Source organism: Dromiciops gliroides, chromosome 5 (assembly GCF_019393635.1).
Source record: "Dromiciops gliroides isolate mDroGli1 chromosome 5, mDroGli1.pri, whole genome shotgun sequence".
Classification (NCBI taxonomy): domain Eukaryota; kingdom Metazoa; phylum Chordata; class Mammalia; order Microbiotheria; family Microbiotheriidae; genus Dromiciops; species Dromiciops gliroides.
In genome coordinates this window covers 53,570,399-53,593,835 of record NC_057865.1, presented here as the reverse complement: position 1 = coordinate 53,593,835, position 23,437 = coordinate 53,570,399, and the positions used below count along the sequence as shown (strand labels likewise).

The following is a 23,437-nucleotide window of genomic DNA, read 5'->3' as shown; positions in this document are numbered from 1 at the left end:
GAGATCCCAAAAGGAAAACTCCAAGGAATATTGTAGCCAAATTCCAGAATTATCAGGTGAAGGAGAAAATACTCTAAGCAGCCAGAAAGAAGCAATTTAAATATCATGGAGCCACAGTCAGGATTGCTCAGGACCTGGCAGCTTCAACATTAAAGGACCGCAAGGCTTGGAATATGATATTCCGGAAGGCAAAGGAGATTGGATTGCAGCCGAGAATCTATTACCCAGCAAAAATGTGCATTTTCTTTCAGGGGAAAAGATGGACATTTAATGACATTGGGGACTTTCAATCTTTCCTGGTGAAAAGACCAGAACTGAATAGAAAATTTGATCTCAACATACAAGACTCAAGAGAAGTTTAAAAAGGTAAACAGAGGGGGAAAAAAAAAAGTTACCCTATTAGGTTAAACTGTTTATATCCCTACACAGGAAGATAATACTCATAACTCTTAAGAACTGTAAATGTATTTGGGCAGAGAGAAGGACTTTATATAGAGGGTATAAATATAAATTGTCTTTGATGTGATGATACAAAAGAATTAAGGAGATAAAAAGGGAGTCTATGGGGAGGAGAGGAAAGGGGAGGTGGAATGGGATGAATTATATCATATGAAGAGGTAGAAAAAAAACCTATTACAACAGAGGGAAAGAAAGGAGGGGGGAACATTGTTTCAACCCTATTCTCATTAGATTTGACTCAAAGAGGGAATAACATACATTCATTGGGATAAAGAAACTTAACTCATTCTTTAGGGAAGCAATAGGGGAAGGGAAGGGGGGGCACTGATAGAAGGGAGGACAAAAGCAAGGGAGAAAAGGGTAAAGAAAAGAGAGGGGGGTGATAAAAAGGGAGGGTAGATCGGGGGAGGCAGGGGTAAGAAGTAAAACGTCAGTGAGGAGGAATAGGGTGAAAGAAGGGGGGAAAAGTACAAAGGGGGTAAATAGAATGGAGGGGAATAGACAGTCAGTAATAATAACTGTGAATGTGAATGGGATGAACTCTGCTATAAAACGGAAGTGAATTGCAGAGTGGATTAAAAACCAGAATCCTACAATATGCTATTTACAAGAAACACATTTGAAGCAGAGAGTTACACACAGAGTAAAGGTAAAAGGCTGGAGCAGAATATATTATGCCTCAGCTAAAGTAAAAAAGGCAGGGGTAGCAATCCTTATCTCAAAGTGCAGGCAAAAATAGATCTCATTAAAAGAGATAAGGAAGGAAATTACATCTTACTTAAAGGTACTATAGATAATGAAGTAATATCAATATTAAATATGTATGCGCCAAGTGGTATAGCATCCAAGTTCTTAGAGGAGAAGTAAAATGAGTTACAAGAGGAATTAGACAGTAATACTATACTAGTGGGGGATCTGAATCTCCCCCTCTCAGAATTAGATAAATCTAGCCAAAAAATAAATAAGAAAGAAGTGAAAGAGGTGAATAGATTACTAGAAAAGTTAGACATGATAGATGTCTGGAGAAAATTGAATGGGGATACAAAGGAATATACCTTTTTCTCAGCAGTACATGGCACATTTTCAAAAATTGACCATGTATTAGGGCACAAAAACATCATAGTCAAATGTAGAAAGGCAGAAATAGTAAATGCATCCTTCTCAGATCATGATGCAATAAAAATTACATGTAAGAAAGAGCCAGGGAAAAGTAGAATGAAAATCAATTGGAAACTAAATAATTTCATTCTAAAGAATGAATGGGCCAAACAAGAAATCATAGAAACAATCAATAACTTTATCCAAGAGAATGACAATAGTGAGACAACATACCAAAATCTATGGGATGCAGCCAAAGCAGTGCTTAGGGGAAAATTTATAGCTCTAAATGCTTACATGAATAAAAAAGAGAAAGAGGAGATTAATGAATTGGGCATGTAACTTAAAAAGCTAGAAAAAGAATAAATTAGAAATCCCCAATTAGACACTAAATTAGAGATCCTGAAAATTAAAGGAGAAATTAATAAGATTGAAAGCAAAAAAACTATAGAATTAATCAATAAAACTAAGAGCTTGTTTTATGAAAAAACCAATAAAATAGATAAAATATTGGTTAATTTGATTTAAAAAAAGAAAGAAGAAAACCAAATTACCAGTATCAAAAATCAAAAGGGTGATGTTACCACCAATGAAGTGGAAATTAAGTCTAAGTAATGGGAGGGGGAGACGGACAATAAAAATCCTAGAGAAAAGAAAACATGCTTTCACCTCCAGTATAGAAAAGTGGGGGATTAGTAGTATTGTATGTGTTGTTAGAGATGTATTTTACATCCATACACACACACATACATATGTCCATGTTACTTGTTTTTCTTTGTTCTGTGTAGCAGGAATGAGAAAAAAACTATAAAGTCAAAATCCATCCATTAACATTTTTTTTTAATTTCTTATATTTTTGTGGGACAGTGAGGGTTAAGTGACTTGCCTAGGGTCACACAGTTAGTGTCAAGTTTCTGAGGTCATATTTGAACTCAGGTCCTCTTGAATCCAGGGCCAGTGCTTTATCAACTATACCACCTAGCTGCCCCTCCATTAACATTTTAAATATTAAAGAGTAGCATGCAGTTTCTAAAGAGACTTTGCTGACTTTCTTTATATTTAGAGTGATCTGATTAAGATGAACTAGGTTTAAATTGACTTTGTTGTTTGGTCAGATGTAAATGGAGGGACTCAACATTAGAATAGATTATCTAGGGTAATGAAACACTTATTAGGCCTTTTAAAAATCCACCTCTTTAAAATTATATAGGCATTCATTTGTCTTGTGGCAAGAATTCCAGGTCATACTACCCTTTTAGCTAGGTAGTTTTAGAATGTTAAAGCCAGCCTCATATGGTGAAGACTTGCAAAGTTAAGGTCATCTGATGAAGATGGGTACAATGAAAGAATTAGATCAGATGGTGATAATAATTATAATGTAATAAAAAGTCCTCTTCTCTGAATGGTTCTTCCTTCCCATTTCCTTCTTTACTCCAACCTTTCAGTGAGCTTGAAGCTTTTATTCCTGCTAGAGGAGAAACCCCAAGAATAAACTCTTTTCCTCTTTACTTATAAGTCACCATGTATCATGAGAGAACCTAGGCTACTATGTTAGTAGCCCATATTGGTGCATGATTTTGAAAATAATATTAGAAGTAAGCAATCCTAATTTCTGTCATATCTGGGTCAGTACAATTTTTGGTGGTGGTGTTCAGTTGTTTGTCATGTCCAACTCTTCCTGACACCATCTGAGGTTTTCTTGGCAAAGATACTAGAGTGGCTTGCCCTTTCCTTCTCCAGCTCTTTTTACTGATGAGGAAACTGAGACAAACTGGATTAAGTGACTTGCTCCAAGTCTCACAGCTAATGTCTATATAAAATTGTTGAATACTATGTGCTGTATAATATAGTTCCAAACTGTATTCTATCTCTACAGTAGTACAGTAGCCTAGTGTATATTGTGCATTCTAATAACATCTATGAATACTAAATATGATGACTCATCACAATCCATCCAAGTGAAATTTTATTTAAATAATGGTATTTTGGGAACAAGGAGTGTTTTATATTACTTCTTTTGATTTTCTCACTTTTTTTGTTGTTTGATTTTTGGTTTTGGTTTTTAATACTTTTAGAATCTTATCTCCCAGGTTATATATAATTTCTATTATCATTCTTAAATTAAGGGTTTTTAAATTTTCTTTGAATGCCATTGTTAAAGTAAAAAGTGTTTTTCAGTGATAAACTACTTATATGCTGTTAGAGTGGCTTTGAAATGGTCCAAACATCATGGATATTGTTTTGGAATTATATAGGAAAAATAACTAAATTGTTCATATCCTTTTTGATCCATGGATCTCATTATCAAACATATACTCCAAGAAGGTAAAAGATAGAATGGGGAAACATGACGTAGGAAGTCAGCAGATTTGTTAGCAAGTTTGACAACTAGCTAGATGCTTCATTACCCAGCAAATGCACCAGTTAGTTGAGAAGGAAAAGGACTGAGAAAACACCACCAGATATAGAAATTAAAAGATTGTTGGCAACATTGGAAAGAGTAGTTTCAGTGATTTGATAAGATCAGAAGCCAGGTTGTAAAGAATTAAGGAGAAAATGAGAAGAGAGAATGTGGAAAGCTATCACCTGACCATGGTAAAAATCAAAAATGGTACATTAAGTGCATATTGCTACAAAATTTGCTCCATGGAATTCACACTTCACCATTACCCTCTGCCCCTGAGCCCTCTGATTGGATGGTAAAATGGAGTTCTTCCATTTAAGGAGGATGCTCAGGCCAAACATCTCTTCATTTCCCACCCAACTGCACTCCTTTTGGACTTCTCCATTAAGTCCCTCCTCCAAACTCCAGTAGCTTCCTTTCCCCTCCCCGCTTTTCAGCTTCCTTTTATGTGTTGTCTTCTCCAGTTAATCCTTGAGGATGAAGGCTATCTTTCTTTTTTGTTTTTGTATTCCTGGTGCTTAACACAATGTTTGGCACATAGGAGGCATTTAAATGTTTATTGACTGGCTGACTACATTTCATGCAGTCTGAGTCTTTCTTTTTTTTTTCTTTTTTTATTTCTTTTTTTTTTTTTTGCAGGGCAATGGGGGTTAAGTGACTTGCCCAGCGTCATACAGCTAGTAAGTGTCAAGTGTTTGAGGCTGGATTTGAACTCAGGTACTCCTGAATCCAGGGCCGGTGCTTTATCCACTGCGCCACCTAGCTGCCCCCTGAGTCTTTCTTTGTAGTAACTCCTGAAGAATTGTAAAATCTGTTCTCTTCCCCACCCCCCCACCCCATCTCTCTCTGTCTTTTCCCCTCCATCTTCTCTCACTTTTTTCTTCTCTCCCACTCACTTAAACCAATGTTTTTTACTTAATCATTCTCTGCCTGTTATCATAATTATTTGTACATTTCTCTTCCTATACACATCCTGTGAGTAGAGTCTGTTACTATATTTGTTTCCCCAAAGTCTGACACAGTGTCTTGCACCTAGTAGTAGATGCTTTCTGATTAAATGGAGTATAATTAGACAAATTATCTTCAGTCTTATGAATTCATGGAACTTTAGCACTGGAATGGACCTGGTCATTAAGATAAGAAAAATTTATTAATAGAAACATTTATTAATATTAATTTATTAAAATTGAAAAAATTGATTTTAAGAGGTTTAGGGTTAGCAAATCATAGGGAACAAAAAGCAAGCATTTTCTTATCTTATCAAGCAGTTTTTCTTATTAAGAAGCAACACTGATAGTTGACTTTACTCTCTTATGGAAGTTGCATTATGTGAGGCCCATCCAATTAAAGTTCACAAGGCCTAGGGCTTAAATTTTGTATTTTGGAAAAAAAATGTTCTGTTTGGGTTACTCAAGTACATATTTTTAAGATGTTTCATACTTCTCTACTTCAAGTGGTATATTTGTGAGTTGTACTGTTCTCTTTAAAAATCTATGTTATTTTTAGAACTATTAGCTATAAAAGAATTATCAATATACTCTGTTTTAGAAGAATTCAAAATGTTTGCTAATCCTTTTTTAAATCCAGATTTTTATTCCTCTTTTTCCATTTCTTATCCCTTTCCTTCAAATTTGCTTTGCCCATTAAACTGTTCACTTTTTTTTTTTTTTGTGAGGCAATTGGGGTCAAGTGACTTGCCCAAAGTCACACAGCTAGTAAGTGTTAAGTGTCTGAGGCCGGAATTTAAAATCAGGTCCTCCTGAATCCAGGTCCGGTGCTCTATCCACTGCACCACCTAGCTGCCCCCCTCCACTTCGTTCTTAACCAACCCAGAGGTCTTTTCTAGGTCCACAACATTTTCAGCTCTCTTTGGAGCATTTGACATTATTGACTATCCAGTCCTTTTTGAAGGTTTTTCACTCCTTGGCTTTTGTCTCATTCTGGTCCTTTTCCAACCTCTTTGATGAAGTCTCATCTTTATTCCTTACTGATTCTTCATCCTTCACTCACTGTGGATGTTGCAAAAGACTTGAGTGTCTACTAGGATTTCTCTAATTTTCAAAAAATTAAACACCCACACCATGCAAAGCATGATGAGAAAGCAACATAATTCTTGTCCTGATAGAACATTGGTGCTTAAGTGAGAAATAAGATGTGCATACAGATAAATGTACTGCAGTGTAGTGAGAACAAAGGAGAGGTCCAAACAAATGCTATGAGTGATTTTAGTTAGAGGCAGGAGAAGCAGAGGGAAGGCTTTGTTCTAGATATAACATTGCAGTACAGTTATACAAAATAGACCTCATGAATTCAGTCAGGATAAAAAAAGGGGACAGTTAAAGGTATGGTGTGGATGGAATTTATAGCATATTAAGAAGAGAAGAATGGAATAAAGTTGAAAATGATGTGTGGAGCCAGATTTTAGAACACCTCAACTGCCAGGCTTAGAGCATGTTTTATTATACTTTGAACATTGGAGAGCTGTCAAAGGTTTTTTGAGCAAGGAGCCATGGAAAAAGGTGTTCTTTCTGGTCAGAAATGTGTACTAGAAATGTTTTTCTGGCAACTGCTTTTTGAAATAGGTTTTTATTGATAAATTTTGTTTTTATATCACCTAGATTTCCTTCTTTATTCTTCTATCTAAACAGCTATCCTTTATAATGACAATTCTTTTGTGACGGGTAAAATTAAATGTGTGTGATCACCTTGCCTGTCCCCAGTGTGGGGAAAGCTAACTAGGACAACAGTTTAACAGTTTAGGTATTAAACATTTATTAAACTATATTAGAGGTTAGCAAGGAGAGAACAATTATCTCTGAAAGCATAGGAAAACCTAACCTACGCTCCAGAAGTGATCAGAGCTCCCCTTCTCTTGAGGTTCCAATCACCAGCTCCCTAAACCAACTGTCTCACACACTGCTTCAAGCTCATTGGTTGATGGTAGTCCCCTGCTCACTCAGCAGGGGGCCCCTGATAAATATTCTCACACTTTTTTAATTAAAAAAGAAAAAATTCAGCAAAACCAGTCAGTACATCAAAAAATATCTGACATATACAGTGTTTCAACACTGTCTCCCTCCCCTCACCTCTGCAATAGATCAGGGAAAGTTTTTTCTCCTATTTTTTCTATGGGGCCAGACTTATTCATTATAATTTCACCACATTCATTTTTTTTCTTTTTTTTTTGTTTTTTTTTTTTTATGTATGAGGTATTTTATTTTTTCCATTACATGTAAAGATAGTTCTCAACTTTTGTTTATACATGCTTTACAATTTCAGATTTTTCTCCCTCCCACCCCTCCCTCCCCCCTCCCCTAGACAGCAGGTAATCTGATATAGGTTATATCTCTATATCTCTATACATATACATATATATATATATATATATATATACACACACACACACATATATATACACATAATAACATTAATCCTATTTCTGCATTAATCCTGTTACAAGAGAAAGAATCAGAGCAGTGATGCAAAACCTCAAAATAGAAAGAAAAAAAAAACCAACAGCACCCAAAACAAAAGAAATAATATGGTTCAATCAGCATCTATACTCCACAGTTCTTTCTTTCTTTTTTTTCCTTGGATTTGGAGATCCTCTTCTATCATGAGTTCCCTGGAACTCTTCTGTACCATTGCATTGGTGAGAAGAATATAGTCCATCACAGTAGGTCAACACTCAATGTTGATGATACTGTGTACAATGTTCTTCTGGTTCTGCTCATCTCACTCATCATCAGCTCACGTAAGACCCTCCAGGTTTCTCTGAACTCTTCCTGCTCATCATTTCTTACAGCACAATAGTATTCCATTGTATTCATATACCACAACTTGTCCAGCCATTCCCCAATTGATGGGCACCCCCTCAACTTCCAATTCCTTGCTACCACGTAAAGAGCAGCTATAAACATTTTTGTACATGTGGGTCCCTTTCCCCCTTCCATGATTTCTTTGGGCAAAAGACCTAAAAGTGGGATTGCTGGGTCAAAGGGTATGCACAGCTTTATCGCCCTTTGGGCATAATTCCAAATTGCTCTCCAGAATGGTTGGATCAGCTCACAGCTCCACCAACAATGCATTAGTGTTCCAATTTTCCCACAGCCTCTCCAACATTTATTATCTTCCTTTTTTGTCATTTTAGCCAATCTGATAGGTGTCAGGTGGTACCTCAGAGTTGTTTTAATTTGCATCTCTCTAATCATTAGAGATTTAGAGCATTTTTTCATATGGGAATAGATAGCTTTGGTTTCTTCATCAGAAAACTGCCTGTTCATATCCTTTGACCATTTCTCAATTGGGGAATGACTTGGATTCTTATAAATTTGATTTAATTCCCTATATATTTTAGAGATGAGGCCTTTATCAGAAGCACTGGCCTCAAAAATTGTTTCCCAGCTTTCTGCCTCCCTTCCAATTTTGGATGCATTGCTTCTGTTTGTACAAAAATTTTTTAATTTAATCACATTCATTTTTAATTGTTTATGGTTCTTTCCATTTAAAGTAGATATTGTAGTTTTGCACCAGTTCAAATAAGTCTTCCTATGTTTCTCTGAAGTCATCATGCTCGTTATTTCTTAGAATAGAGAATTATTCTGTTAAATTCATCTACCACAATTTATTTAGCCATTTCCCAACTAATTGACATCTACTTTGTCTCCAGTTATTTGCTGCCACAAAAAAATAATACTGTAGATATTTTGAAGTATATGGAGCTTTTCTTTTTGTCAGTGCCCCCTTTAGTGTATATGTTTAACCATAAAATTTCAGGGTCAAAAAGATCTAAATATTTTAACCACTTTATTTGCATAACTACAAATTGCTTTCCAGAATAGTTGTACTAATTCACAGCTTGATCAAAAATCTATCAGTGGGGGCGGCTAGGTGGCGCAGTGGATAGAGCACTGGCCCTGGAGTCAGGAGTACCTGAGTTCAAATCCGGCCTCAGACAGTTACCACTTAGTAGCTGTGTGACCTTGGGCAAGTCACTCAACCCCAATTGCCTCATTTAAAAAAAATGTATCAGTGCTGGGGCAGCTAGGTGGCACAGTAGATAAAGCACTGGCCCTGGATTCATGAGGACCTGAGTTCAAATCCCATCTCAGATACTTAACACTTATTAGCTGTGTGACCCTTGGCAAGTCACTTAACCCTCATTGCCCTGCCTCCCAAAAAAATGTATCAGTACATTTCCACAACTAGCTTTCCACAACTCCACCAACATTAACCATTCCCATCTTTTGATGTCTTTGCCAACTTGCTGTGTAAGCTAAAAGCTCTGGGGTTTTCCTGTTTGTTTTTCACTTATTAATAGTGATTTGGAGCATTCTTTTATATAGTTGTTAATAGTTTGTAAGTTTTTGTTTGAGAACTCTTTGTTCCTATCCTTTGATCATTATTTTGGGAGCATAGGTAACTAGGTGGCATATTTGGTAAAGCACTGGGCCTGTAGTTGGAGACTTCCTAGCTATGTGACCCCAGGCAACCTAAGTTTTCTTTGCCCCAGTTTATTTTAATAATAGCTCTCCCTCCCTGAGTTGTTAGGATCAAATGGGATAATATTTGTAAAACACTTAGCACACTGCCTGGCATAAAATAGATACTAAAATCCTTGCTTCCTTCCATCAGTCTGTCTGTCTATAGATCTTGGGTATTAATCCTTATCAGAAGTATTTGATAGAAAGCTTTTTTTCCCTCAAGCCATTACTTCTATTCTTATCTTGGGTTTTATTTCTGTAAATGCTTTTCTTTTTCATGTAATAATAACTACTTCTTGTGCAGTTTTCTCTATCCCTTGTTTGGTTAAGAATTCTTATCTTACCCAAAGCTATGAAGGATACATGATCTACTTCTCAAATTTATATTTAAATTTTTTAAATTATAACTAGAATTACAAAGGATATTACAAAAAAATCTTTCAAGTGAAAATAGGTATACTGGATTTTTAAAATCATTTTTTACCACATCCACAATTAATTCTAAATAAATATAGTAGACTTAATTTTCAAAATGTCCTATATATAGCTTGAAGATTTTTGTGTAATTTATCCCAATCAGTAGAAAGATTGTTGAAGTAATTCATAAAGTCATGGTCTATGCCAGTAAAATACATACATTATTAACTGAACAAGAAAATGGAAAACAAATTAATTAATGTTTATAAGGAAGATGAGATGAATTCCAATACCTTAGTTAGAACAATTGAAACAATATTATTTATTTGAGACAGAAGAGAGAGCATTTCAGAGAAAGCCTTTTGTCCCTTATGCAATTTAATCATTCACTCAGTAAGTATTTACACCAGGCCTTATGCTGGATACAGGATACAAAGACAAAGGTGAAAATAGCCCCTGACTCCAAGAAGCTTATAAACAAGGCAGAAGAGACAGTGTATATATGTGTATTTTTGCATGCAAGCATGTACATATGTATGTACAGAATAGATAGAGGATAAATGATTTGAGGGGGGTGGCACTAAAAGCTGGAGAAATCAGGAAAGGGAACACTCCATCAATAATTTATTAAGAGTTCTGTTTTCATACAATAATTTGCTAAATACTCTCAAAGTAAGTTAAATTGATCCAAAAGATAAGTAAAATAGAAAGCAGCTAAAACTGATATAAACCTACTTTTTTTTTTTTTAACCAAACCTGTGATTTCATTGTTATAATAAGCTCTTGCTGTGGCATTTTCTCTACCAGTATAGATTGGCATCTTCTTTGTGACTTGGAGTCTTAGAGAACTGCTTGGGGTATTGAGAGGTTAGGTGACTTCCCTAGGGTCACAGAGCTAGCACAGTTGAGACTTTGACCTAGATCATTAGATTCTTGAGCCAGCTCTCTATCTACTATACTTCCTGCTTCACCTAGACCTATATAAGGGAACATAAAGAAATTTAGACTATAAGTCAAAGGTGAATTGCCAAGCTGTATCCATAGAGGGAGTTTCTAGTACTGAGAGTTCCCTTATACATATAAAATCACAAATCTGCTTGCTGACCACTTGCCCTTTCCCTGGCCCCTCCCCAAAAATGTGTGAAACATATGTGAAAAGAATCATGGGTGAAGTACCAAATGTCTCATTGGAAAATTTTGTAAAATGGTTATGTGTGCTGTAATGAGGAGGTCTGTTGTGGAAGATAAACAACTATTTTTATCTTATTGATTTTAGTTGATTATAAGACATTCAGATTGACACGTCTGGCAACATCATGCTGCAGGGGTTGGCAGATCAAAAATGGATGTTGATTTATTGGGTTCTTCACCTTATAACAGTCATAAAGTATACCATGCCATCAACTATTCTGAACAGAAATACATACATATAAGCATAGATGTTTCTCAGTTATATTGTTTATTTGTATAAGAAGTATCTCAATGTTAGTTATGAAGGTTTCGAAGACTGGGACATATTTCAGGTTATGCTTCTTGCTTCCCAATCAATCAGTGCTGCCAACCAAATATTCACTATTGTTATTGACTATAGTCTGTTTAGTTTTGACAGAATGTTGTGATTTATTTTTAAGTTCATTGTTTTTCAGATGATTTTTATAATCCTTATTTGTATACGTGTTATTTTTCTCCAGTGGAATATAAGCTCCTTTATAGCAGGGATTGTTTAGTTTTTCTTTGTATCACTGGCATTTAACATGGTGCTTTATACAGTAATGTGGTGTTGAATTGAATTGATTGCATTTGAAAATTTTTATCTTTTCAGGATATGGCCTTAGTTGCCCCTGAAGCTCCTTCGGAGCAAGCCAGGAGGGTTTTTCAAACTTATGACCCTGAAGGTAAGAAACTTCATTATTTTCATTTTTGTTAACTTGATCTTTCTATATCCCTACACCCATACATACACACACACTCACACTCCTGTTGATAATCATCTCAATCTTATTGAAAAGATTTAATAAATTATTAAATTGAATAAAAGGAAAATATACTTCTTGAAAAGTGGAAAATAGAACAGAGAAAAAGAATAGTTGTACTTAACACTGCCCAAATACTAATTAAGTGAAAATTTTATTATAGGCTAAACAATCATCAAGAAACCTGTATATTTCGATTCACAACAAAGATTATGTGTGATGAAACTTGCAATTCTGTTACATACTTTGTTTTCAAGTGTATGCCGAATTTAACATAATAGTAACAAGATTGCCCTGAGTTTCTTTTTTATTTTTTTTATATAATTAAGATGTTTTATTGACACTCTTTTGTTTTGCATTGCTATCAGTAACTACTTACTTACCTTTCTTTGTCCAAGTAGAAGACCTGTTCAGTTGTAACAAATATACTTAAGGGAAACAAATCAAAACATTGGTCTTGGGGGATTCAGGAGGACCTGAGTTCAAATTTGGCCTCAGACACTTGACACTTACTGGTTGTGTGGCCCTGGGCAAGTTACTTAACCCTCATTGCCCCCACAAAAACAACAACAACAACAACAACAACAAAAAAAAAAATTGGTCTTATTCTGTGTTTCTAGTCTATCATCTCTTTGCCATGATGTGGATCAGTCACCTAAAGTCTTGACTGTTTTCTAATTTGATGATAATTCTATAATCCTTCAGAATCCTAGAATCTTTTCTATAGTTAACATGTAAATTGTTCTGTCCCGATTCTGATCATTTCATCCTGAATCATTTCATAATTCTTTCCAAGTTTATCTAAATACATCATATTCATCATTTCTTAAGATACAGTAGTATTTTATTACATTCACATACCATCATTTGTTCAGTCATTCCTTAATTGATTAGCACATGCTTTATTTCTGGTACTTTGATGCACACAAAAGTATTGGTAGAAGTTTTTGTTGTATCTACTTTCTCTCTTTGACGTCCTTGGTTATATGCTTGATGATGTTATCACTGGATCAAAGGATATGCACAGTTTAGTGATTTTTTTGGCACTGCAAGAATACTAATCTCCAAGTATACTTTGATCAGTCCTTGAAATTGTTTGTACTAATTGTTTTCACTACACCAATTTGAAGGCCATGTTTCAGTCTTTATACTTTATACTTTATACAAGTCAGCAATAGGTTGCTGAATTTGAGAATGAATTGTCTGTATTTTTTTTACCACAATATCATTGGTTATAAAATGTACCTTTATGAGATTTTTCAGTTTCCAAATTAGTTGGACAAGTTCACAACTCTATCATACCTCCATAGTCCTTCTAGCAATTGCCATTTTCCTCTTCTGTTATCTTTGTCAATCTGGTGGATATAAGGTGGAACCTCATAATTATTTTAATTTAAACATTTCTTATTAGTAGTGATTTAGAGCATTTTTTTCATTATGGTTGTTGATATCATCCATGTAGTAATTTGAACTTATTCATCTTCTTCTTACCTATCTAGGAATAGCTCTTATTCTATATTTGTGTGAATTTTCTATAAATCTTGGGATACTAGACATTTATCGCACATATTTGTTATACAGGTTTTTTTATTCCAATTAATTATTTCTCTCCATTCTATTTAACTATCAAGTTCATACTAGGGCTCTCACCTTGGGCACAGTCTAAAAACAGAAATACTACCTTCTGAATTAGATGTTGTCAATTCATATTTTATTCACGTATTACAAATTCCAAACTGCTGGTTATCAGTAAACAGTTTATAAACTCAAAATTTCAGAAAGAAATTATATAAATGAAACATCCCTAAACATTGCTAAACATTCAGGGCTTTGTATCTCTATTTGATCTGAAAAAGGCATTTCAAAATTACCTCTGATGTTATGTGAAAGTGTTATTACATGGAAGACATTTGCCAAACTGTATATGAATGTAATATTAGTATATAAAAAATAATGAAAAGACACACACAGAGAATTTGTGTGATTCATATGAACTGGAGTGATTTATATGAACAGATACATTGAAGTTAGCAGAACCAGGAGAAAACTATATACAATGATGACAACATTATAAAGGGAAACAATTATAAAAGACTCAAGAACTATGATCAATGTAGTGACCAAGCACAAATCCAGATGACTGAGAGTAAATCATTCCCCCCAACACATGGAAGAGAGATAATGGACTAGAGGGGCAGAAGGAGATATACTTTTTCCAGACACAGCTATTATGTTAATTTGTTTCACTTGACTTATTTGTAACAAGGGATAGTTTGGGAAATTGGCTGGGGAGGAAGGAACCTCGAGGGAGAGGAGTAGATAGTGATAAGGATACAAGGAAAAAGAAAATAATCAAAGGAGCATCAATGAAACATTAAAAAGGAGATGAAAGAAGATAGTTCAGAAAGACAAGCAGGGCAATATTGGGATTATTTTGTTAAATTTAGTGTATGCCTTTAAAAAGAAGGCTGTAATAGAGATTCATGATGTCATGTACAGTCTTTTTCTATTCTTAAATAAGGAAATGTTTACATGGGGTTTTTTATTTAATATTAATAAAAAATAAAATTTTCAAGTAAATACCCCTTCTTACCAGTGTCACCAAGATCCTATGCATTTACCAGATTTACATTCTTAGGTCTTAGTAATTCTTTTACCTCGTGTGTGCTTTTCTTTTTTCTAACCTAAAGCTTTTATCTTATATGAATATTCCTATCCCAAATTCTATTTTTAATCTTATCTTGAAGCAGCAAAATATTTTGGAAAGAATCTTAGACTAAGATTATAGTTATAAGGGTTTTAATTCTAGCATGGCCACCATTTACTTAAACTTTGTTTTCTCTTCTATAAAATTCATGTAGTAGACATGTTCTAACAACCTAAATAAGTTGTTAACTTAGTCAAATGAGATGATGTGCATTGAAGATCTTTGTAATATGGCATAATGTAAGTGTGAACTGGTTACTTGATGAAAGACATCATTGACACCCATTGAAAGGATTAAATTGAAAACCTTAATACATACAATTTTACAATTAAAAACCTTGACCATTATACTCCCTGACATACTAAAGATTTCACTTTCTCTTGTGAGTAAGGAAATAGTAGGAATTTTATGATTTAGATTCAATTGTTAAGTAGTTAATTGCTGCTATGAATGGATTATTGTATCTCATCCCTAATAATCCCTCCTATGTTTCCTAACTTAAAATAAAAAGTTAAAAAATAAGCTTTTCCCCCACTTAAATGTTATAATGTTTTTACTTAGACATGGGTGAGATGGCAAATTCTGTTTTAAAAAGGCTTAGAATGTTCGCAGTTGTATTTTTGTACACATGACTCATTGAATTCCTTACCTCCTTAGTAAGTCTTCTAGATGCCCCACCACTAAATCAGTTAACTCTTGTCATTCAGTCACCAACATTGAGTAACAGCTGGATATAGACATTATGGAGGTTATAAAAAACAAACCAAAATACAGTCTCATATTAAAGATCCAAGTGATATTTCACAGAATTAAAAACTTAGAAATCACAAAGAATGGCAATATTATTGACAGTGATATGGATATTGGAAACAGATTTCTTTTTTAGAAATATAGCTTCAGTAGGTACATGTCAGGTGTCAGAGGATTTGCTCTGAGGGATATTTTGGCATTTGGGTGGCTCAGGAGATGGAGGACTGGACCTGATGTCAGGAAAACCTGAGTTGAAATCCATTCCTAAACATATCCTAGTTGTATGACCCTGAGCAAGTCACTTAATCTCTTTGCCTCTATTTCTTCAGCTACAAAATGGGGATAATCATAGCATCTACTTCCTAGGGTTGTCGTGAAAATGGATGAATAAGATTTGTAAAACTCTTGGCATAGTGCCTGGCACATAATGGGAATTATCTAAATGCTTCTTCTCTTCCTCTCTACACATGAAAAAGCATAGGATGTTTTGTAGATATGAGAAAGAATGTAGAAAGGTGGCTATGACAGTCATCTTCATACAAGGGATAGTTAGCTTTTGCTTGTTTTTGTATTGACTTTTCCAAATTATATATGAAAGGAAATCTGACTTCTAAGACCTCATCTCATGCCTTCTCAGTGTTGTCTAACTCACAGGGCCTAAAGGAAGTACATATTCCTTCCCTCCTCTTCTTTGAGTTTTATATAATCCGATTATAGCATCCTCTTCCATTCTTTGTCACTGCATTGTCATTACCTCTGTGATACTCTCATTTTCCACAGTGTCTTTAGCACTTATGCTCTTTCTCTTGTCCCTATCCCCTGTCTTTGGTGACTTCATTATTCACAGATAACCCTCAGTTCTCAATTCCTTAAGGAACTCATTTTACCTTAGATAATAGCAGCTGCCCTAGTACAAACCCCCTGGTATCTATCATGTATATTATTCTAAAAACCACCTAATTGTTTTCCCTTCTTTAATCTATCAGCTACCAAAATATTCATCCCAAAGGCATAGATCTGACCATGCCCTTCTTTTTTTTTAAATAATAAACATTTTTATTTAAAGTTTTGAGTTCCAAATTCTATCCTGCCTCCTCTCCCTCCCCTCTTTCCTCCCTGAGGAGGTAAGCTATATATAGGCTATACATGTGCAATCATGTAAACATTACCATACTAGTCATTTTGTTTAAGAAAACTTGAATAAGAGAAAAGAAGGTGAAAATAGCAGGCTTCTATCTGTGTTCAATCAATATTCTTTCTTTAGAGGTAGATAGTATGTTTCATCATTAGTCCTTTGGAATTGTGTTATATCATTGTACTACTGAGAATAACTAAGTCATTAACAGTTCTTCATCAAACAATATTGCTGTCACTGTGCAAAATGTTCTCCTGGTCCTGCTTAATTTCTACAAATCTTTCCAGGCCTTTCTGAAAGCATCCTGCTCGTGGTTTCTTATAGCACAATAATATTCCATTACAATAATATACCACAGCTTGTTTGGCCTTTCCCCAATTGATGGACATTCCTTTGATGTACAATTCTTAGCCATCACAAAAAGAGCTGCTCTAAACATTTTCGTACAAACAGGTCTTTTTCTCTTTTGGGGGATGTCTTTGGGATAGGAACCCAGCAGTGATATTGCTGGATCAAAGTGTATGCAGTTTTATAGCCCTTTGGGTATAATTCCAAATGATTCTCCAGAATTGTTGGATCAGTCCAAAACTCCACCAACATTGAATTAGCATCCCAGTTTCCCACATTCCCCCCAACATCCAATGTTTTCCTTTTTTGTTATATTTGCCACTCTGATAGGTGTGAGGTGATACCTCACCATTGATTTCTCTGATCACTGGTGATCTAGAGCATTTTTTCATATGACTATAGATAGCTTTGATTTCTTTGTCTGAAAAATGCTTATTCATATCCTTTGAACATCTATCAATCAGGGAATGACTTGCATTTTTTATAATAAACATTTTTCTTTATAGTTTATTTATGGTTCCAATTTTTATCCTTTCTTTCCCTCTCCCCCCTCCTATAGGCTGCAAACAATCAGATATGGGTTATATATGTATTATTATGCAAAACATTACCATATTTGTCATTTGTACAAGGAAACTTGATTAAAAGAAAAAAACAAAAGTGAAAAATAGCATGCTTCATTCTTTTCTATCAATATCAGTTCTTTCTTTGGAGGTAGATAGTATGTTTCATCAATAGTACTTTGGGATTATCTTGGATCATTGAATTACTGAGAATAGTTAAGTCTTTCACAGTTCTTCAAACAATATTGCTGTCTCTGTGCACAATGTTCTCTTGGTTCTGCTCACTTCACTATACATCAGTTTATACAAGTCTTTCCAGGCCTTTCTGAAATCATCCAGCTTGTCATTTCTTAAAGCACAGTAATGTTCTAGCACCATCATATACCACAGCTTGTTTAGCCATTCCCTAATTGATGGGTGTCCCTTTGATTTCCAATTCTTAGCCACCATAAAAAGAGCTGCTATAAATATTTTTTTACATGTAGGGAATGACTTACATTTTTATAAATCTGATGTAGTTTTCTATATATTTGAGAAATGAGGACCTTATTATAGATACTTGTTTCAAAAATCCCCAGTTTTCTGCTTCCCTTCTAATCTTGGTTACATTAGTTTTGTTTGTACAAAAACTTTTTAATTTCACATAATCAAATTTATCTGTTTTACATTTTGTATTACTCTTCATATCTTCTTTGGTCCTAAATTCTTCCTCTGGCCATAAATCTGACAGATAAACTATTCCATGCTCTCTTAATTTGCTTATGTTATCACCCTTTATGTATAAATAATGTACCCATTTTGACCTTATCTTAGTAAACAGTGTGAGATGTTGGTCTGTACCTAGTTTCTGCCATATTATTTTTCACTTCTCCCAGCAGTTTTTATCAGATAATAAGTTTTTGTTCCAAAAGCCTGGATCTTTAGATTTATCATATACTAGATTACTATAGTCATTTACAATAGTGTAATTTCCTCCTGTGCTATTCCACTGCTCCTCCTCTCTGTTTCTTAGCCATTACCAGATTGTTTTGATAATTACTACTTTATAATACAGTTTCAGATCTGGTATTGCTAAAACCATGTCCTTCTTATACTCAGAAACCTTAGCAATAAAATGTACGTTCTTTGACAAGATCTCCTTCATTTTGTCTTTGTCTCTATAATGATTAGAAAACATATATAGTATGCAGTTGAAACAACTCAGTCCTGACCTTTTTTGGGGGGGGGGGGGTGGATAAGGGCAGTGAGGGTTAAGTGACTTGCCTGGAGTCACACAGCTAGTAAATGTCAAGTGTCTGAGGCCGAATTTGAACTCAGGTCCTCCTAACTCCAAAGCCAGTACTCTATGCACTGTGCCACCTAGCTGCCCCATGTCCTGACCTATTTTAAAAGTTATGAAAGTTGTGAAAACATGTATAATGAACCCAGGAATGATATCAACATCTATTGCAATAATTTTATACAGAAGTTTCACTGACAGGAATGTGTTGTCCTAAAAAGGAGAACTAAGTGAGTCCTTAGTCAGGGGGGCAGCTAGGTGGCACAGTGGATAAAGCACCGGCCCTGGATTCAGGAGTATCTGAGTTCAAATCTGGCCTCAGACACTTGACACTTACTAGCTGTGTGACCCTGGGCAAGTCACTTAACCCCCATTGCCCTGCCCCCCCCCCAAAAAAAAGGTCTTGGTCAGAAAACACTTGACTTGCTTTCCAGGAAGAGAGAGATGATGGTCAAAAACAACCCCAATTTCAGATAGGCGTTCGTTTGACTATGCTTATTTGATAAAAAGTATTGTTTTATTTTCTTCTTTCATTATTTAGAGTAAAGAAGCAAGCTAGTAATAGAGCTACCAAAAAGTAAAAGAAAATTAAGAGGGTCATTAAAGTATGATTAAAAATGTATAAAAGAAGACAGAACGAAACACAGACAAAGCAGGACAGTTTGTAAAATAACATGCTGAACACTGGGAAGTCATTCTTAGAAAGTCACCATATACACCCAAATGTTTATAGCAGTTTGTTTCCAAAAACTTGGAAACAAAGAGGATACCTATCATTTGTAGAATGGCTAGACACTGCAACCCATAAATGTAGTGCAATGTTACTGTGTGTTAAGAGATGGCAGGTGTGATGAATACAGAGAAGAATGAAAAAATCTATAGGAACTAATAGAAAGGAAAGCAAGTGGAGCCAAGAAAACAGTAAACACAATGACTACAAGAATGTGAATGGAACAAAGAACCACAAAGAAATCCAAAGTGGATGTTGTGTAATGACAACAACAACAACAATAATAATAATAATAAGCCTGGCTCCAGCAAACCTAGGTAGGAATTTACAGAACTTCTTGAATGACCCCAAACTTCTCCCAGAAACAAAGCCTATCCCATTAATGTCAGTACTCTAACAATATTTTGTATACAAGACATGAAACAACATGGGCTCTTAAGAATAAGTATTGCCCAGAGTGTGGGCCATACTCACTTCCATGCTGCGTGTGGACCATCAGGCTGCAACACAGAAATGACTAATGAGAAGCTTCAAGGAGAATTATAATTTAAGAAGCCCACCAAAGACGTGCATGACAGAAAAAGAGCACGGGCTAGGCATGATCGGGACAAGGGGTGTCTAGTGGGTCACGGGTGTCTTTGCAGCCCCAGGAGAAATCAAACAAGGCTTCCAGCATCTTCGCTAGACTGTTTGTGCTGAAGTTACAGAGGACACAAAATGGGAGTCACGCAGACCTACAGGAAGGGCTGCAATTTGCATCGAGAAGAAATGTCCAGATCAGCAAGATAACAGAGTGGCGTATTTGAGAGTGTTCCTGGCACAGTGCTTTATACATAGTGGGCACTTGATATGTTTGAAATTGAAATAAAAAACCTTCTTTGAGTCCCTATTATTACTCCCGGGATAAAATGCAAACTCTGTCACTTAAAACCCTTGCTTACCTTCACACAATGTATTCTAGCCAAATTAGACTACTTAAGATGTTCCTTGAAGGTTACCTGCCATCTACTGCCTCCCTGCATTTCCACAGGACATCTCCCATTCCCAAAATGCACATCCACCTCATCTCCATATGTTAGTCTCCACCTTTCTCTTTCTTCCAGGCTCAGCTAAAGTGCTGTTCTTTCTGTGAAGCATGCCCTAATTTTATGACCTCCCCCAGTGGTTATTAGTGATTCCTCTTGAAATTTTCCTAGAGCACTCTTAAGTTCTACCTTGTGGAAGACAAGATACAGTGGCAAGTAGTCACAAGTATACATATAGTGGATATATCGTCACAAAACCTAGGTTTTATGCCAAGCTCTGCCATTTAATAGTTGTGTCACCCTAACTCACTCAGTCACTCTGGTACTAAGTTTCCTCAACTATAAAAGGAAAGGATTGGATTAGATGGCCTTTGAGGTTCCAGCTCTGTCTTGTAATCTTTGTCAAAAATGGAAAACATCTCCAGAAATCCTGCTCTGCTAACATTCCTAGTCCTGATGGTAGCCACTGACTCTTAAGCCTGCAGGCATCCCTGACTCCACCCTCTTCCTCATTTTCCATATGTTCTCATTTGTCAAGTCTTAGCAACTCAAATATAACTTAGTAATATCACTTTCTGCTCTCTCTTACCTGTTCACTCTGCAGTTCTTTTGGCTCTTGTTACCTCTCACTTCTCCATAAAGGCCTACTTTGATAGGCCTCATAATGACATGGAAATGACAAGCAGAGCACAAGCTGTGGCATATTATGCCATGCTAGGAAGTAAAACTCAAGCAGTAGACTGTAAGGGTTTTCTAAGGACGTGCTTAGGTTTATTACCAGTAGCTTGTTGTTGTTTATCACCACCTGGTGCTTTAGCTACACCTATTCATGAAAGAAAAACAAAATGACCCTCAATCTTGAGCCACTTCACTTCTAGGAGGAGGCAAAGCAAGAGCAAGGCAGCAAAAGTCCATTTCTAGACTTATAAACATTAACTTAGTTATTGGTATGCTAAGTGTTAGAAGTTTGTACAGGGACCAACAGAGAGACATACTATTGGAGGAACTTAAATTATTTCAATCTTGACACTAAATAGAAATGAAACTGGAATACCAAAAAAAATTAATAATAAATGTGTTTGTGTTTATGTTTGTGTGTATGTGACACACACACACACACACACACACACACATAGTTTCATCAATTCACTTACATGCTTAGGAGCAGGAGAACAGGCCAAATCATCATTAAGAAATTTCAGAATTAGTTTAATGACCCCCAAAACCTTTCCCTTGGGGAAAAAAATGCCATTTTTAAAAGTACTGTCAGGTGAAACGTTATCTATAAACCAATCTTAAACACAAATCTCATTAATGGTAGAGGGTTAGCTGAGACTTTAAGAAAGCCAGGAAACCCAGAAGGCAGAGCTGAGTTGTGAGGCCATTCCAGGAAATCACTGAGTCAGGAGGGGATGTCACATGCAACAAAAAACAAGCGACTCAAGTTGGGTTCACAAAGCACATTTCTGCCCATTTGTGATTGATTCTTACAGCAATCTTAGGAGACTGGGAGAGTTTGTTATTAGCTTCATTTTACAGTTGAAATTCAAAAGTGACTTGTCCAAGGTCATACCACCAGTAAGTAATAATTCTGTGACAGGCAATTAGGCTTTATTAATACTAGTTCTTTCTAATATCCTGAACCACTTTCCCCTTCAATTCTAATATTTTTCAAAGCAAAAGTATCCAAATGACTACTTTTTGATATTCCCCAATTTATGTAAGTGTAGATTTCACTATTTTTCTTTATATATTATAGAATAATTTTAACTCTCAATTTGTCTGAGATCAGGAAATAGCTAGCTTAGAATCCTAGGAGACTAATAATTATCTTAATGTGCTTATAATTTTTAAAATAAGGTCTAAGGCAGGGTATGTCTGTGTGTGCGCGCGCGTGTGTGTGTGTGTGTGTGTGTGTGTGTGTGTGTGTGTGTGTGTGTGTGTGTGTGTGTGAACTATGTATTTCTTAGTTGGAATCCTACCAATATTTTAATTTTAGAAAGGCCTTGGCAGATCACCTTCCATTACTTACTTCCCAGCCTATGGAGTAATCCTTAGTTCAACAGTAAAAATAAACACTATTCCATGTGCTCAAGGTCTAAAGGAAATCAGACAGGCTTAATGAAAATCAGGCAGTGAACCTAAAAGAAATATAATAGTTTGATTTCCTTGTCTAGTTAGTTCCTATTTGTTTCTGTGTGTATGTAAACTCTAAGGGTGTATTTTCAGACATGCTAATGTTGCAAAAAGAGGTAAAATTGACAAATAAGAATAGAATCAAAATATATACTGAATAACAATTTTGATAGATCTTTGCCGTCAGGAAGTGACGTCTGATGGTAACACAGTTTTCAGATTAACTATTAGCCTTCATTTCAAGTTTGAGTTCACTATTGACGAGTTTAAATGAATTCGTGAAGGAAAACCACCATCAGTTTTCTGTTCCTTTCTAACAAGAGGAGGTTTTCACTCCAAAAATTAGTCTAGTTTCCTGGTTATTTACCTCCCTGAAATGAAATATTGAAAGGTCCATGTCACCCCCCGCAAAAGTCATTCCTCAGGAATAACAATCTGTCCATTCTTTTACTGTTTTATTCCAGCCCTAACTACTTCTATTCCAACATCATGAGATCCTAACACAAACTGAGCCTGCTCAAAAGTAGAAGCAGATGGTAGCCTTGCCTACCATCCCAATTCCAGGTTACTGGTTAATTGTAAAGTCTTCTATCATGTGCTGTGAATGCACATTTACCAGGCAACCAAGAATCCCTTCATGGCTGCCATCTGATAAAGCTAAAATTCTAGCTAGTCTGTCTAAAATATCTAAAGAGTGGTCACCAATAAATTATAAGCTTTAGCAAGAGTTAGACTTTTAAGCATTTATTAAGGAGAATAAGAATTTGGTAAAGAGAGAGAGAAAGGCCTGATTCATCTATCTATTAAAGGAAGAGCGCATTTCTAGCTCCCTTCTCCACCGGAGTCCTCAGAAAAGAGCCCCAGTCAGAGCACCAGGCTCCTCCCTTCTTCCTCCCACAAGCAGACGTCACTTCCTGACGCCAAAGAAAA

At 35.6% G+C, this 23,437-nt stretch overlaps 1 protein-coding gene across 2 annotated transcripts in view; it reads left to right on the top strand.

Moving 5' to 3' along the window:
• Positions 1-23,437, top strand: part of MINDY3 (MINDY lysine 48 deubiquitinase 3) — a 104,638-nt gene that overhangs the window by 64,303 nt on the left and 16,898 nt on the right. For both annotated transcript variants that reach the window (XM_043968728.1, XM_043968729.1), the window contains one exon: positions 11,684-11,756. In XM_043968728.1, the coding sequence (XP_043824663.1) occupies positions 11,684-11,756 (73 nt within the window). The remainder of the gene's footprint in view (positions 1-11,683; positions 11,757-23,437) is intronic.